General features: G+C 49.5%; 1 protein-coding gene across 7 annotated transcripts in view; it reads left to right on the top strand.

Annotated features, from left to right (window-relative positions):
• chb (chromosome bows) overlaps window positions 1–16911 on the top strand; it is a 217347-nt gene that overhangs the window by 118021 nt on the left and 82415 nt on the right. For all 7 annotated transcript variants that reach the window (XR_011894844.1, XM_050179158.2, XM_050179159.2 and 4 more), the window contains one exon: window positions 15452–15486. Coding sequence is in view for 6 of the 7 variants with exons in the window: in XM_050179158.2 (XP_050035115.1) it covers window positions 15452–15486 (35 nt within the window). In the remaining variant the exon portion in view is untranslated. The remainder of the gene's footprint in view (window positions 1–15451; window positions 15487–16911) is intronic.

Below are 16911 nucleotides of genomic sequence, written 5' to 3'. Positions count from 1 at the left end.
CGGGGCAGCACCATTCTGTGCACGCGCGCCCCGAGGGCCTGACTGACTCAGCCGGCTGGCGCCGAGGAGACGCGTTTCGTCTTCGCATCTCTCGGGACAACCAGGTCCCCGCGCCCCCGCTGTAACAGTGGGGTGAGGAAGGGCTCCCTATATTAGACGGCGCATTGGTCATGCGGCAAGGTGCGCCGCTGGCGCAGAGACGGGATTCATATCATCGGCGGCGTTTCGTTGACGCTGCCGGGGTCACGTGGATTTTCTCTTGCCGTGCGCGCGAACGCCGGCGTCGAGTTGGAAGCGGGGTCGGTGCGGATCATTCGCGACCGCGTTGACCCGACTGCGTTGGGTCGCTCGCCGCGCTGCTTCTAGAGCGAGCGTGTTCAGCGTTAACGCGCGTCACTGAGTGGCTTCGCGTGCGGCAGGGCCCGGAAGACGGGTTGCCGATGCAATAAACGAGCGGCTGCACCGCGGCTCGTGTCGCCGCGGTTGTCGTCGGCCAGCTATCGCCGTTTTCGCGGCTTGTGCAGGCCTCCAATGCCCGCCCAGCTAACGCGATCTCACCTGCCTTTCGGCTGGAGACGCACGGTGTGTGTCCTGTGCACACTTCAGTGCATTGGTCTCGCGCACTTGGCCGTATGCCCGGTCACCAGCGTGTGCATTTCAGCCGCAGCGAATCCGCGCTCACATCTATAGCCCGCATTCTGTTGGTTGCTCCGCCTCTGTGACCGGCTTTTTCGGTCCGCGCTCACGGCGCGTCGAAGCCCCTCGTGTAACGCCCGCTCGCGCGCGTGTATATATATATATATATATATATATATATATATATATATATATATATATATATACACACACACGCGTGATTACACGTTTCGGAAAGGGAAGAAGCGACGACGGAGCGCCCTTTATTATTCGCGCTGTGTGTGCGTGCCTGCGTTGTGCAGCGCGCGTTTAGCGCTCGAATATCCACGATACTATCTCCGTTTGCTGCGCGTCGGCGCGCGAGAACGCTCTCGCTCCGACGGGTCGCGCTGGCAGTGGGTGCGTGGTTCTTCGTTGCGGCCATAGTGAGGCCGCGGAACGGGTTGCTTCCTTCGTCCGTTCGTTTGTTTCCTTTTCTCTCCGCTTTTTTCTTTGTTCGGCGCTCATTCCTGGATCGCATTGCTACGCTAAGTTCGGCTCGTCGTCCTGGGAGAGAAGGGTGCCGCCCAAATGCGCGCCTTCGCGCTGTTGCCGGCAATCGGTGCTCGTGCGTATAGCTGTGGCGTGCATGATACGCTTCAACCTCCCCCGGCGTCTCCCCTCCTCCGATCGGCGGAGCAGATTACGGGTTGGCCGAGGGTGATGACGCTGCCGTGGTCGAATCTCTCTCTGGAACGAGCGCGGCTTCCGGGCCCATCATCGGGCGGTCAGGAGGCCATGTCTGCCTCCTTGCGGATTTGCCGGCCGCCTCGAACGCGCCGTGTATTGTACTACACATTCGCGCAGGGTCATCTTGCGCTCTTTGTTTGCTGGTTTCTGTGCCGCCGGGATCAAAGCCGCGTCCGAGGGGTCAAGATCATCATCAACGTCGTCGTCGTCGGCTTGCGTTCTACTGTCTGCGCGTGGAAGGTCAGCGTGTGGTCACTTTAGCGTGTACGCATGCGCGATATCGACTCCGCGCGTGTGAAATGTTATTAGCGCCTGGTAAAGCACGTTGCGCGGCGTGCGCCTCTCAGGCACGTGATAACGGGAAGCTTGGCGCCTCGTGCTTTCCCACGCTTTCGGTGATGAAAGAACTGTGCGCACAGGCAGAGTGCGCTGGCGGGAGTGCGAACAGAAGCGATGATGTGGAGGCGAAACAAATGCCTTACTGGGGGAGGGGGGAGCTAGGGGGGGATCAGTGTGCTCATGCGCTGGTTCTTCGCACTCCCTTATTACTTGACGTGCGACCGCCGTATTGTGACGCTTCAAAAGTGGGCTTCGTCTTATTGTGGCATCATCGTGGGTGGCGTAACTCCCACGTGTTAACGCTGTCCTGAGTTATTTTTTCTCAGAAAGGTGGATAACGTATGTGTTTTAAAAATGTGCTGGTCTATACCGTTTTTCAGGCGCTAAAAAAGCACCGGCGGGAACCTGTCGTAACGTCTCGTCAAACCTGTGATGATCAGTTAAGTTTTATTCCTTAATGAACTCCTCCCCCTTTTTGGGGGGCGGGCGAACGGGGGGGGGGGGGTGTTGGCATTACATAATGGGTGCGATTTTATCTCTAACACGGTCTTCAAAAGTAGGTGATGAAGCGATGGTGACGATTTCCCGGGGCAGGCCGTTCCAGTCTAGCTGCTCGAAAAAAAAAAAACTGGGCAGTGAAAGTAGTAGTAAGCATTGATGGGGCGGGTAACCCGAAGTGGATGGCGGGGAGATATGCGTGCTGCGGCTGTCATATAAGAAGGCCGATCGAGAGAAGAATTAAAGTATTTATGATAAAGGACGAGACTTGCAAGACGGTGATGGCGCTTTAGAAAACCCAACGTTTTATTCGATGCCAAAATATTACCAACATGAGTACGCCACGAGAAATCGTAAGACAGTTATTCCTAGATATTTGTAAGATGGTATTAATTCAATTGAGGTGTTAATGATAGAATATTGCAACCGATGCGGACTGTGGCGACGAGAGGAGGACACGAGTTTGCATTTAGTAAAATTGAGTAACATTATAGCCATATGTTACACAAGTTAAGCACGTTAGCATTTTCTTGGAGACTAAATTGATGATGGAAGTTACTGATGGTGTGGTAAATGACGCAGTCGTTAGCGAACATTCGAATACTGCAGGAATCATGCTCGGGTAAATCGTTAATGTTAGGAATAGAAGAGCACCGTGTACAGTTCCTTGCGGAACGCGTGATGTGACTGGGAGAGTGTCAGACAGGCGACCATTAACAAAGACTGTCTGAGTACGATTAGTTAGAAGCTGTTCAATCCATTGAATAATGCTAAGATGTAGGTTCAGTTGTGAAAGTTTTAGTAAAAGACGGCGCTGAGGAACTTCATCAAAAGCTTTCGCAAAGTCTATACAAAGATTACATCAGTCTGAATGTTACGGTCAAGAAAGAGCGCTTGATCGGTGTCGCTTGATAAGCAATTTCTTAAGGTGGAACGCGCATGTCGTGTGGTTCGTGTCCACCGTTTGTAATGAAATCTGCGTTTGCAAGACGCCTCGCGTCCGCCGCGATATACCCGACAGATGGATTCAAATAGATACCGAAACCCGACAGTTGACCTATTGGCGTTGTAACGGAAACGTGGGAAACCACGGGTACTGCTGATAACAAATTCAGGAGTGAACGGGTACCATGGTGGCTATGCGATTATACTCATCAGCTGTCCCATGCCGCAGCCGGAAGGTCCGGAGGTTAAAATTGGTATCGTTGCGTACATAGTACCTGTCGCAGCGATGTGCTACGCAAGACGTTAAACTACAGAAAGCTGCGCTACGCTTACTGCGGATAGCACAGACGTACGATAATGTAGCCATCATCTATTGTCTCCGAGGGATCCACAGCGTGCTTGTGTAATCGGCTGTTAACACGCTCCGGGAATCCCGGTGCAGGGATGTATTTGCACTCCGCCCCGTTTCGTTAGTGTGGTGGCTACATCCTTAATAAAGGGGCCCGTGTGTTAACGCTTGGGAGCCATCGCGATGACTTAGCTATACTATGTGGGCGTTAACGGTTGTGCGAGCCTAATATCTAAGAGTGTGGAGGGGAGGGTGGGCTCAGTGATGGCGCATATTCGTGATGTTGGCGCCTTTATTCGTTGACCCGAAGGGGGGTGGGGAGGGGTAGGTGCGTGCAAACAAGAGCCGTACGTTCCCGTCCGTAGCGTTGCGTTCACTTAGTGAAGTGAGGGCAGCCATCGGCCGTCCATCTTTCGTGCTTGCGCTCCGCGCGCAGCACATCTCATCTCCCTCCAGTCGACGCTATAAAGGGCCGAATGCACGTCGCGCGCCGCTTTGTATAGGAACTGAAACGCATTTCCGTGGGACGTTGTCTCCCGAGGACCGGAGATGCGAAACGGTGAAGGGTCAGCTTCCCTCAGCTTTCTTTATTTCGTTTTTTTTTTTCTTTTGTTGACCACGTTTTTATGTGTGGCGAACTTTGTGTTCCGGGACCCCGATGGTTCGCTGCCCGAGCAGGGGGGAAGAAGTGCGTAGGCGTAGCAAAAGCGATGACATGCAGCTGGCACTGAGCCAGCCATTGAGGGAGAACGATGCCGAGCGCGATACATTTGCGTACACACACGCGCGCGCGCGAGAGCACTTAACGAGTTGGCGTCGCGTTTCATCGTTGGCAGGGGCTTGAACAATGGCTCGGAGAGAAATGCCGCGACCGAATGGGAACCGTTCGCAAACGGGGTCTTTACGTCAGTTTGTAATGACCGCGAAGGCTTATAATCCGACGGCTAGGGGCGAGAACACTGGCACACGGCGGTTTTTCAGCACCACATTTACGTGATGCTGCGTTTTTCTGTATGCTCTGTTTTGTATAGCTAATGACCCGATGCAGTTTTGTGTCGTCGGTATATCGTACGTGTTGCGTATTTGCTGCTGGTCTTACGTACGGCGCATAGGGTGACACCGAGAAAGATGTGCCGAATAAAGTGCAGCGGACGGATTAACCTCGAAAGTATTTTAAACGAATGCAATGGCCCATGGCAATTGCTGCCAGCGCTTAGCAATTACATTTTCGCTGATTGGATGTTGCTGACCATTGTTTATACAGTCCGTCGATTTTGCCATTGCGGGTTATAGTCAGAATGATAGAAGACAGGGCTCATAAACAGTTGCTGCTTGGATATGGACAGCACGGAACCGATAGGCAGTCATCTCGGATGTTTGCGACGACTAGTTGGCGGCCGAAAGAGCCGTTACGATTTGATGTCCTTCCATCCCGGACGAAATGATTTCACACACAGTCTTGGCTTCATTGTGGCGAAGCAGCAGTTCGTCGCACGCGAGTTTCTGCGCGCAATTCGCGGTGTGTGTGTGTGCGTGTGTGTGCGTGTGTGTGCGTGTGTGTGCGTTGTGTGTGTGTGTGTGTGTGTGTGTGTGTGTGTGTGTGTGTGTGTGTGTGTTTGTGGAAACAACTTCTGTTGTTGTTTCCGGACCTGCCTCTTTTGATTCGGCTATGCTAGAAGCGAAATCACATGGCGCCAGCGCGTACGTTCAGTATATGGGGGCCATGCACACACGACAAAGTGCGGTGGCGCCAGCGACCCTCCTCTATGCGCGGAAGCAGCAGCAGCCACCGCTGCTGCTGGTGGGGCGGCTACACGGATCGAGGCGTGGGCTTTTTTTGCAGGTCGAGCGTTCTTTATTCTTCCTCCTCCGCCTCCTGTTTGAAAGCGCGCTCGCGGCACTCCTCCTCGGTGCACGTATAGTACGTGGGCGGCTTCCCGGGCTGCTTGTGCGGAGACGCACGCACGCACGCTTACTCGTGAGCGTGCTTGTGCACACGGGCAGCCCCCGCAGGTCGCGTACACTTCTGTCCTGATGTTGAAGCGGAGCTAGAAACCACACGATACGGAAATATGGGAGGAAATGGACGCGCGAAATCTGCTCGTCAGGAAGCTGCAGATGGCATTCGTCCGGAAAGCTTGTTGCTTTATGAGCCGACGGCGATGAAAGCATATAATATGAACATGCTTGGTGTGGAGGGTGGACCTTCGTAATGCCTCTTCGCTGGTTGTGATAGTAACCTGGAGAGCTGAGGTCTAACTTGCGCGGTTTCTTTTCTTTTCTAACTGTTGTTTTTACTTCGGAGCACGGAGCACTTCTTGTTGAGGCTCGCGCATGGATATATTCCGCGCTACAACGCGCAGCTATAGACAGTTGCGAGCTGTAGCTATCTCTGCTTAACGGGCGCTCTATGAACAGCCATAGGTGGACAACTATGTACGGTTAGGCGGTATACGTGAACGTCCGCAGGCAAGTCGTAATATAACGTTCTGTCGATATCGTAAGCCACTCGAACTCGCCAGCGATCGTTAGTATGAAACGAGCCTGTAGATTGTGCAGGGATCGCCGTTCGTATTCCGCTGGCTGCCTTTTGTTTTCGTGCAGCTTGTCGGAAGTTTAGGCACTGCGGCGCGTTGCACGCCTTCGCTACTCGTGTCTGCGTCGCATCGAAGATGGTACACGCAAGCGTGCGCGAGTTCTCTCGCAATAAAACTTCCACTATAGGCGACGGGAATTGCACGCGCGCGCCTTGTATATAGCCGTATTTCTCTATGCCGCCGTTCGTAAAGTACTTACATCCTTGCGCGCCCGAGCTTGGGCCTGACGAGAGCTAGCGATGCTTCTTGTTTCTTGCTGTACGGCCGATTTCGATTGCGTCAAGGCCGGTTTACCTTATATATAGCGCTGCTTTCAGCCGACTCTTCATGCACGGACGCGTTCAGGCGTATACGGCGAGGCCTTGACTCGCCTATTCACACACACACATATACGGGTTCCGTCTCCGAGTGTATAATAGTTCGTCAGCGCGCTGCGACGCCGCTCGCGAAAGGCACAGATCCATCCGGGAGTAGTAAGGGCGTGTATTTGCTAAATTTTATGCTTGCGCGGGTTGTATATACGTATTCGCGATGCTCTGCCAGCAGCCAAGTGAGTTAAAAAAAAATGGCGTCTGCGAGCTAGCTGCTAAAATGCAGGTGATAATTACCGGTCGAGGAATATTGCGCCAGGTAGTCTGCGGGTTCATCTAACGAAAAACGAAACAAAACAAAAAAGAAACACAGCGCTAGTTGCGTAAAAGGTGGGTTCCTTTGGCCGCGCTTTTCGCGGTTAGCCAAGACTATTCATAGCACACCGGATTTCCAGTGTCTTCATTCGCTTTCCTTTTCTTCTTTTACTGCGACAGCAGTTGGATCAAAAGTAGGGTTCGCTTTGTCCGTCCGTCCGTCGCGTACGCCGCGGTGTCAGTTCCGTCGTTGTTGCTGCGTGCTGCACACAGTTCGGGGAGTCTTGCACAGAATTGCAGGAGTTTTGCACAAATGGGGAGAGGGGTGGTTGTGGGAGGGAGATAACCTTCGTTGCAGTAAATTAGTTTAAATGTCGCAGGAATCGCTGACGTATACTGACCTAGTTTCGAGAGGGGCGGATTTAATTCCTGTGAATGTGCGCCCGTTCCTGTGCTCGCCGCGGGCTCGACCCCAAGTCGCTGCGGCTCTTTTCCGAGTGCCCATGTGTACGTGGGGGAATCCACGTAGAAAATTTGGCGGTCTCTGTCACGCCTCGCATACTATAGTATTGTAATGCTACTCTGTGCGTTATACTGACTTCATTTATTCAATTACTGGCGCTTGTAATTTTTCATTCGTATGCACCATATCAGCCTAGAGCCTGTACCCTAGCAAGGAACGGGTTTTCAGGGTTAAGTGGAGCTGGCAGCGTACGCGTTTACCTAAACGTGTTCTCAGGGCCTTTTGATTGGTGTCGTCATGGTGTAGATTGCTTCGTTATTCTTCCCTTGGTGTTCAGAGGGAGAAGCTCCAAGCATGAGCGCTCGGTCAAAACAGTGCTACCAAGAAACTGTTTGTCAGTAATATCCCCTCACAGCTTCTTTGTTACACGACGAGGCTCAGAATTTTCGTGGCAGGGAAAAAAAAAATATTGTTTGGGCAATCATCACCTGACAACCTTTCGAAACATTATGCGCCCTGTTGTTTTGATGCATTCTTTAACCTCCTGTTTTAGCCTCCGGCTCCAGTTGGCTAGTCTTTAACCTTTAGATCGCTTTGGATACACAGGGTGTCCCAGCTAACTTTCGCCAAAGTTTAAAAATATAAAAATGCCACGTAGCTGGACAGAACAAAGGTAATGTTGTTTGCCGTCGCTTGGAGATGCTCAAACTATATATTTTCATACCGCCTAATTAGGTAATTAGTCTTAATCAATCAACTTCTCAAGTATTATAATTAGATGAAAAGTGTCAATGAAAAAATTGTAGAGCGACATGAAAAACTTCCGATACAGCTTTCTGTTCCTCAATAGGCGTTGCACAAGTGTTTTTTTTTGCGAGTATGAAATAAGTCCGCAAAAGCATGCAAGATTACCGTGCGACTGGCCGCTCGAGGCACTTTGCGTGTATTCGCGGGCTTTTTTCACTCTTGGAAAAACACTTGTGTAGCACGTATTGATTAACAGAAAGCTGTATCGGGAATTTTTGATGCCGTTATACAATTTGCTCATTGACACTTTTAATCTAATTATAATATTTGAGAAGTTGATTAAGACTAAATGTCTAATTAGGCGGAATGAAAAAGAAATTTCAGTATCTCCAAGCGACGGCAAACATTCACTTTCAAACTCCGGCTAAAGTTAGCTGGTGCACCCCGTATATGCATTCACATATTCATCGTTGTACTTCTGTCCTCAGAGTTGCCTATGCTACCTACCTCACAAGTGTTCGCGCTTTCTGCTGTCTCTACGGCACGTTTCGTTTGTCTCACCACTGCCCTACGGTTCGACCCTGATGTAGTCATTATCACCATTCAACTTGCGCCGAGAGACAACCGATCCTTCTAGCGCACACAGGTACCAGGCGCCCTGATGGTGCAGTCAATTTTGCGCTCGCCTCAGAATCGAGGACTCACGCTGGCAATGACCTTGTTTCGTTGTCTGCAATGAAACCAGGGTAACGCCATTGGTTACGCACCCAATTGTAGCATATTGTTTACCGTAAAATATTTGGAGAAGGGGGCGTCTCCTCATAAGGTGTCTTGTTGTGGGGAAGCCAGCTTTAGAGGTATCTGCTACTCACGTGCTGACGCGTTCGACACTACGTCGATGTTAGCGTTCAATCTACATTGCGTGTTAACGTGCCAACGCCACACTCTTAACTTATCAGAAGTTTTACGAATCGCGGACCCAAACATCACAGCGACAGCGAACTCAAGGAGCAGCATCGGTTCTCCTTGGGAGCGCTGTGAATGAACGCTATGTGGTGGTTATATTGCGAAGAAATTTTGTTTTTGCGAGCATTCAGACTTCAGTGAACGTAAGAGCAAATATACGCAACAGAGCGTGAATTAACGTACTAGTGTCGCCACTGTACTTAACCCACGAAGTCCCTACCACGGCATCTCTCAAAGCCCACTCTGAAATTTTGGGGCTTTAAAACGCCACCATCACTGTACGTCTATCACCGTGCGGTGTCTCTTGAATGACACTATATGACGGGAAAATTCGTTTCGTGTATTCATACGGAACAGTTTGTTGGGTATAGCCGCTGCGATAACTGTCTCTCTGCTGCTGAGTAAGGGGTCACGGATTTGAATCCTGGCTGCGTCGGGTAGTATTTCTTTCTTCGTGCACGCAACTTATGTCTAGTGCACGCATAAGGACACGAGCTGACCTACTATTACAATCCAGATACCTCAACTATGGCGTTTGTTGTAGATTGATCAATCAGTCAATCGACCGACTTATCGATCGATGGACCTTGTATATGGTGATGTTCGTCGAAGCGGCGTGGCAACCGCCTTCTTCGGGGTTTCCCTCGTCGAACGTGCGTCACCCTTCCAGCGTCTTCCTGCCGTCGCATTAACCCAGCTGCAACGGGCGTGAGCGCGTGTCACTCGGCGCGTGAGTGCGCGTGGGTGGAACTGCGAGACAGCGTGCCGGCCTTCGCTTCGCACCTGTCGCGCGCGCGGATATACCTCGCACGCGCGCCTTTTTTAAATGCACTGCTACGACTGATCGGACCGAACCGTCTTTCCTTTTTTTTTTCTTGTCCTCGCGTTGCGCTCTCGGGTGCGCCAGCTCTCGTCCGTGTGCTTGCGCGCGCGGAATAAGACTACGTCCTCGCGCGCGTTTTAACCCGTGTGTTTGGACAGAGAGCGGACAGTGTGCAAATTCGTCGCAGCCGGAGCGTGCCCGATCGCTGTGTGCGGTGGGCGTGATTGAAGTGGCCGTATACCCGCCCTAGCTCCTCTGATTTTGTTTGTTTTCGCTTGTTTTATTTTCTCTCTGGGTGAACGTGCGGTGCCCCCCCCCCCGATTGGCGTTTCCGCCGCGCTCAATGGCGCGACGCGCGCAAATCGGGCCGTGACAGCGTCGGTCGTGCGGACCCTGAGACGGCTGACCCTCTCTCCGCTTTTTTGCTCTTTCTTGCTCTGTATTCCATCTCTTTATTTTTTCTTCCGATGTCTCATGTTCGAGTGGATATATATATATTCTGTGTTGGTGCACCTGTCTCGCTGCACTCGAGAGGAGTGACCGTGACCAGTGCGTGCAAGGTCGATCTCATTTGTCCGAAATGTCGGGATTCTCTGCACGGCGCTGTTTTCCGGTGTGTCCTTGCGCGCGGCTTGGGGTCAGGGTAAAGCTGTGACGTCTGCCTGCTGCTGCTTGTAGATTCGTCAGTTTGCATTAGGAGCTTTCCAATGGCATTGGAAAGGCATTGTTGGTCATGTTTCGCAGGGGCTGCTGTTGAGCACGTGGAAAATGTCTAATTTCGCCATGTTGGCGTCGGGATCGAGTCAATCGAAGTTGAGAAGATATCGAATTTTACAATACAGTGGAATTTGAGTGTCCAGAGTAAGGACTATCTAGGATAAAGGACCCCAAACCATTTTCCAGCGCCCCAAATGCGCAAAAAAAAAAAAAAAAATTATTTGTTTCACCACTTTGCGTTCGTTGCCCAAAAGAACAGCGCGAGCAGTCATCACGCATTCAGCTTAACTGCATGGCTTCGCGAGCTCGCCTCTAATGCGAGTCACTTCAGTCAGTGCGTGCAGTATACCGCATGGTTCAGAGGTGGCTGTTTAAATTACAGTGGCCTGATTCTGATCTCTGGAGGCATTATCCTCTCTCTCTTACACACGCACGCACGCGCACACACACATATGAGAGAGACAGAGGGAGAGACCTGTTTGCGTATTGTATCGTATACTGCGACCATAACACAGCGATGCGCTTTCAACTGAATTTTTTTATTTGGAAAATGGCCCTTATACATCAGATCGGCCCCAATGTTTCTTGTGTTCGCGCATGGCTTATGTGCGTGCAATGGTACCACTATCTGTATCAAACCAATTAGCTTACTGCATTGCGTCGGGCTTACTAATCTAGATCATAATCGGATGTGTGTAATCAACAAACTCGTGCATGATGTGCCTCTCTGTGGGGACTTCAACCTTCCGGTTTTCCTCACGGGCCCCGGGATCCTGTGTGTGGGTCGGCCGCATCGACTTCAGTCTCGCCGTGCGGCTCGCCTCCCCCTCCCCCCTCTTTCCTCATTCCCTCCCCCTCTTTGACCCTCGCGCGTGTACAGGGTGCCTTCCATGTCAGACTCTGTAGTGCATAGGCACACTAGCTGCCCGCTGTTCAAGGCGCCACGAACTGTGAAATTTCGTATCGGAACCGTCGGCGGCGTTCCGGCGCATTTCCGGCCGCGGCGGAGGCCGGCCTCTGACCATCCGTGTCGGCTCGTCTGTGCTCACCTTGGATAGGTCGCGCGCTGCTCTCACACAATGGACTGCAGCGTCCCGCGCTTGTTTTGTAGCTGTTCCACGCGAGCAAGGCCGCCCCCATACTTCATCGCGGAAACAATGGTGGCATTGATGGCGCGCACTGCGGTACTGTTTTTATTCGATGCCGTTAGAATTTTTTTCGGACGGTCATTCCTTGAGACAGGAATACTGTCTATTCGTGTCCCAGATCCTCCCCCTGCGTCGTTACTGTGGGTGGTGCGTGTGTGTCGTAATGCGAGGGCGCTGATTTAAAGGTGACGACGCGAGGCTGGTTTCCAGATTCGCGAAGGACACACAGTACGGGCGGGTGCTCGACGACGCGCACCTGCGCGCTCAAGTCGTTTGGTTGCGCGTCAGAACGCGCGCCGAAGCCGTCCGTCCTCGTGAAACCGCGTTTTCTCGTGGTGAACGCCTTCGCGACCAGAGCCGCGGTTTGGTAGGCTGCCCGGGCGCTATGTCGGAGTTCTGTGCATCGAGTCTCGTGTGCGGTTTTCGTCTTTGCTACTGGGTTGATGGGTTTTGTACTAGCGGACCCAAATCTGTCCTGGAAAAAAAAAAAAAAACGCGTGACGCTCAGCGCCAGCTGTCTCTATTCATTGGTACGCTGAGCCGCTTGTGTCTATTTCCGAGCGCCCAATTTCAGCGGCTCCTTGCCATGTGTATGCAAATGCGACGCCAACGCGCGCGTCTGGGCCGCGGAAGAACAGCTGAAGAAAGGCTCTGCGTACGAAATATTCGAAGCTATTTTTGGCGCGAAAGTGCCCTCCTAGCGAACTGCAGCGCAGCGAAGCATATTATAGTGACTTCCTCGCATATATTTCGCGCATTCAGCCGTTCTTCAATAATCACGGGCGTATTCAATCAATAGGTTTGCGCACGAATCATATTGGCTGCGTGCTTTCTTGAATACGTACGGTGCTTACGTCTCTGACATGCTTCACTTTTCAATCAAGAAATAAAAGATTATAGGAAGTGGTGCCCTAAAACGGCTTAGCGGAATTTTTATTTCGGAAGGATGTTTGGGTAGCCCGCTGTGTATAGACAGCGCGCCGGTATGAAACGGTACAGATTTGCGTGCAGAACCGGCTTGTCCATCAAGTGTCCATCAAGTTCGATTTTCGTGGCGTACGCGCTGAAATTATGTATGCAGCACACACACACGCACACCCAAAAAATTGTGATAGCCAGTTAAGATGCCCTCTTTCACAACTACCCAATTCTTGTTGATCCAAGGGAGCTACCGCCGAACCTTCGCGCGCGCGTGCGTCCGTGTGTGTGTGTGTGTGTGTGTGTGTGTGTGTGTGTGTGTGTGTGTGTGTGTGTGTGCGTGCGTGTGCGCGCGTGTGATACACACACCATACGCAACTTCGCGCATTTCCTTTTCTTCCTTTGCTTCATCCTGCGATTGCGCTGCGAAACGTATGTTCCCGCCTTTAAAAAATAAAGAAAAGCGCGGAGACGTTCGTTCTGTTTTACACATTCCTTCTTTGTCCATGTTTAGTGCTATCGAGGAAGCGGCTTATTTATTTATTGCGATGTGGAGGGGTGGGGGGACGGGAAGGGTTACGCTGTTCCTGCATACCTTTCGAGAAACTGGGACCACATATAGCTGGCGCCGTCCCACATCTCTGTCAAGGGCAAGATAAAGAAAAAAAAAAAAGAGCGCGGGGAAAAAAAAGAAACTCCCAAGATTGGAGAAGGCATGTCCGCCTATCCCACATAGGGCTGTTATCGCGCGCGAGGCGTGTTTACAAACAATCCGGGCCGCGAGAGCGTGAATCAGGCGTCGCCGACACCGTGGTGACGATGGCGCCGGCATGCGGGGGGGTGGTCGGGGTGGGGCAACTGTGTTGCAATCGGGGCAGCGCGACCGTCTCCCGCCACTTCTCTCTGGGAGGGTTCTCCTTCCTAGATAAAAAAAAATAATTAAAAAAAATCCGCAACGATGGATTAGTTGCTATGACATTGTTTCTGAGCACGAGGTCGCGGGTTCGAATCGCGGTCGCGGCGGCCGCATTCGGACCCGGGCGGAATGCAGAAACGCTCGTTCAGTGATTTTGGTGCACCCTAAGGAAACCAGAGTGGTCAAAATTAACCTTCCGCTGTGGCGTCTCTCATAAGACATTGTGCCCAACTTCTGGACACTAAACCACAATTTAATCCTTGGTGGATTGCAAGATCAATTTGCGTCACGCAGACAGCACACCCTACAGGCACAAGCCGGCGGCACAGCTTTAGTATAGCCAAAAACAGGTGGAATGTTTTGATTCAACTGGTTTGTGTTAATCGGGTTGACTTGAGCTAGATATGTTGTACATTTTCACATGCATCGGAAAGGCCAAATTTGTTTTAAAAAAAAAACATTCATGGAAAATGGCCAATAACCAGTAACCAATGCTTGTTACTGTGTTCACCATGGTGGTTATATAGTTCATGTGCTGCTGTTGTCGCTTTTGACAGCAGCTACAAATCTACATGAATTACCTAGCTCTGAGATCAAGAGACATGGCAAGATCCACAATCCAAGGTCATGTTACTGCTGTAGATAACTTAGACAGTCTCTCTGCCACAGCAGTCCATCCACCTGTTGTTGTGCATGTGCTGTGTGTGTTTGGCCTCGCACCTGCCCTTGCATATGAAACTTTTTAGGCAGATGTTTGCACTAATGCACACCGAGATTTTATGTATAATTCACACAAATTTCAGTGTTGTTAGTCTGTCCTGTTTTGTGTTTCTTTTGAAGAGTGTTCAGATTTAATGCAATCCTCTTCATTTTCCCTGGTATAATGCTACCAGTGTAACATGGTTTGCGCATTGAAGTTCACTGAAAAATAAAATGAAATAAACATATGGAGTACTTTGAAAATTACAATATGGTTTGCTCATAAGATTATTTTAGTCATGTGTTCTTTCAAGGTATTTCTTAATTACTTTTTTGGATTCATGACAAGTTCTGACATGACTGTTACGCAAAGCTTTTGCTAGCTTTAGGTGAATGCACCTGGCTTTGGGTGTCCATATAAAAATTTGGCTTCTGTAGTTTTGTTTCATATCATATATCATTCATCTTTGTATAGTTCGAACTTCCCATATTTTAAAGCATTTGCAGCTTCGGATAGCTGTAATCAATGCAACTGACTTTTGGGAATTGATGAGGTACCCTTCTCAAGCAATGCAGTCTGTGCAGCTGAAACAGGGAAGGACATGCTTGTATTTTGAGCATCTCGAGAATGGCAGGCAGTGTTTGTAACTTGATTCTACTTGATGCTTTCAGAGTTAGGAATTGAAAATCTCAGCTCGGACAGCTAAAATAAGCTGTAGAGTTGTGCCATATTTACTGGAACCCAGGCTAGCCTTGGTTCTAGGCCGTCACCTGAAATTTGGAAAATCAGAAAAAAAAAACATTTTCTTTAATGTAAGCCAAATGAAAAAAAGCACTCAACTGCGGAAATAACATGCATTTTATTATGTCTTTCAACACCCATCAGAAGCGTGTACAGTGTTTGCTCATCATTGTCTTCATTAACATTGTTGGCCTATTTGTTACTGATTTATTCCTGCAGTATGACAACACACTACGTTCAAACAAAATGGCAGGTGCCAAATAGTCAGCTGTAATCACGGCCTCCGAGATCTCGTGGTGCACGGCCAGGTCACAGTCTATGGTGTAATATAGTGCCTAGAATATTGTGGTCGCCAGATGATGTTAAATGTCTCGCTGTTGCTGCCACACTACCAATTTCGATGCTTTTTTTTTTTTTTAATAGGAAGAGTATTAGCTTGCATTCAGGTAAATTCAGCATTTGGAAGTTGGCACACAGGACTGAATGCCTTTTAAAGGTACAAATTAGAGTGATTATCTGATCTTGTTCATTGTTAATTTGTTACTTTTTATGTACCGAGTACTGACTTCAAATGTTTTTTTTTCTTCTTGCAGCGCACAGAGGTGACGATGAACTTGACAGGGCAGTGGTGAGTAGCTTCCCAACATTGCCTGTGTTTTTGCATGCGCATGTGTGCTGTGATGATATGCGTTAAAATCTTTGAAGTTTTTCCATTGTCTTGTTTAGTTTGTGGTATTCTTTGTGTGCCTACCCACATGGAAAGGCTTGTTCCTAAAGCCTGTGATTGGGGATGCCCTAACCCTCAGGATAAGCAAAATTCGAATCCATCTCATCTCCAACCTCTACCTTAGCTGTTCCAAGTGAATGGCAATGTGGTCTCTCAACTGAAGTAGTTACAGTGCCTTTATAGCACTCTTCGGCAATTTTTTAGCTGTAATATTGTAATTGGCATTCTCAGCGCCTACTGAAAGGCAGGCACAGGACTGGAGTTGTCCCTTAACCTTTTTATAACAAAAATCGCAGAGGAGTCACTGTGGCTACATTAGTTGCAAGGCAGAGTTACATTCTCCTTTTTTAAATTAAGAAGGTGGAAGTTAAGGTGTGTTTGTGAATGCAGAAAGACATCAGAAAACATATGGGCAGACACACTTCAATGCTTGTTTATTGCTCTGAGCAAGACCATATTTCTTGCTCTTCTTTATCATAATTCGACACTGAGTTTTCTTTGTGCGATGTTTATGCAACCAAGGACAAATTTGCAGATGTGTTAAATGAATGTATTGGGTGTAGACTTGCTTTGTTTAGCGAGCTGGCCCCCCATGTCCATGTGTTCACCATTTAACTCTTTCCCTACCATGGGGAAAATGGTTTTTTTTGGTAGGTTACACTAGATCTTCTTTTCTGAAGAAACTACTGCACTCAGTATATTATGTTATACATGAACAAAAAGCAGAATGAATGCAATTTTCACAAATACAATTTTTATTAACGAGATGCATGTCATAAAAGAAATATAAATAGCCAGAATCAAGATTGTGCAGTAAAATTGAGCAAAGTTTGTAAACATATGGTTCTATCTACTAGGAAAGATATGTAACGAATATTATGAGATATAGAAAATGTATTGCTGTCTAATTGGCATTGTATAAGAAAAAATGAATTTTTCATTGTATAGGTATTTCACTACAAAAATTTAACTGCATGCACTGCAGTCGGGCGTGCCAGGCTGCGGCCGCCGATGTTCCGGGCTGGTTTGCGTCGTCATCGCCCTCAGACTCAAAGTCCGACAAAAAGAAACGATCCTTAGACTCGCTGCTCCTCGATCCATCTATAAAGTCAGCCGTAGACGCAGCGGAATCGTGAGATCTGTGATCTTTCGAAGTGCGTGTGCCTATCCTTGAGGCAGCCATCTTTTATTTCTGCTTTGCCAATCGCGAAACTTCGAAGCGCATTCAAAGATTACTGCCTGGTTGTAAAAAAGCGAATTGCTTAGAGAACAAAGTATAGTTCTCCTTCATGTCCAATGGCGCAGTGTGTCTGTGAGTGGCACAAA

The sequence above is a fragment of the Dermacentor andersoni genome, chromosome 5, assembly GCF_023375885.2.
Source record: "Dermacentor andersoni chromosome 5, qqDerAnde1_hic_scaffold, whole genome shotgun sequence".
NCBI classification, from domain to species: domain Eukaryota; kingdom Metazoa; phylum Arthropoda; class Arachnida; order Ixodida; family Ixodidae; genus Dermacentor; species Dermacentor andersoni.
Note: the sequence above shows the minus strand (reverse complement) of the source record. Positions and strands in the feature narration are given on the sequence as shown.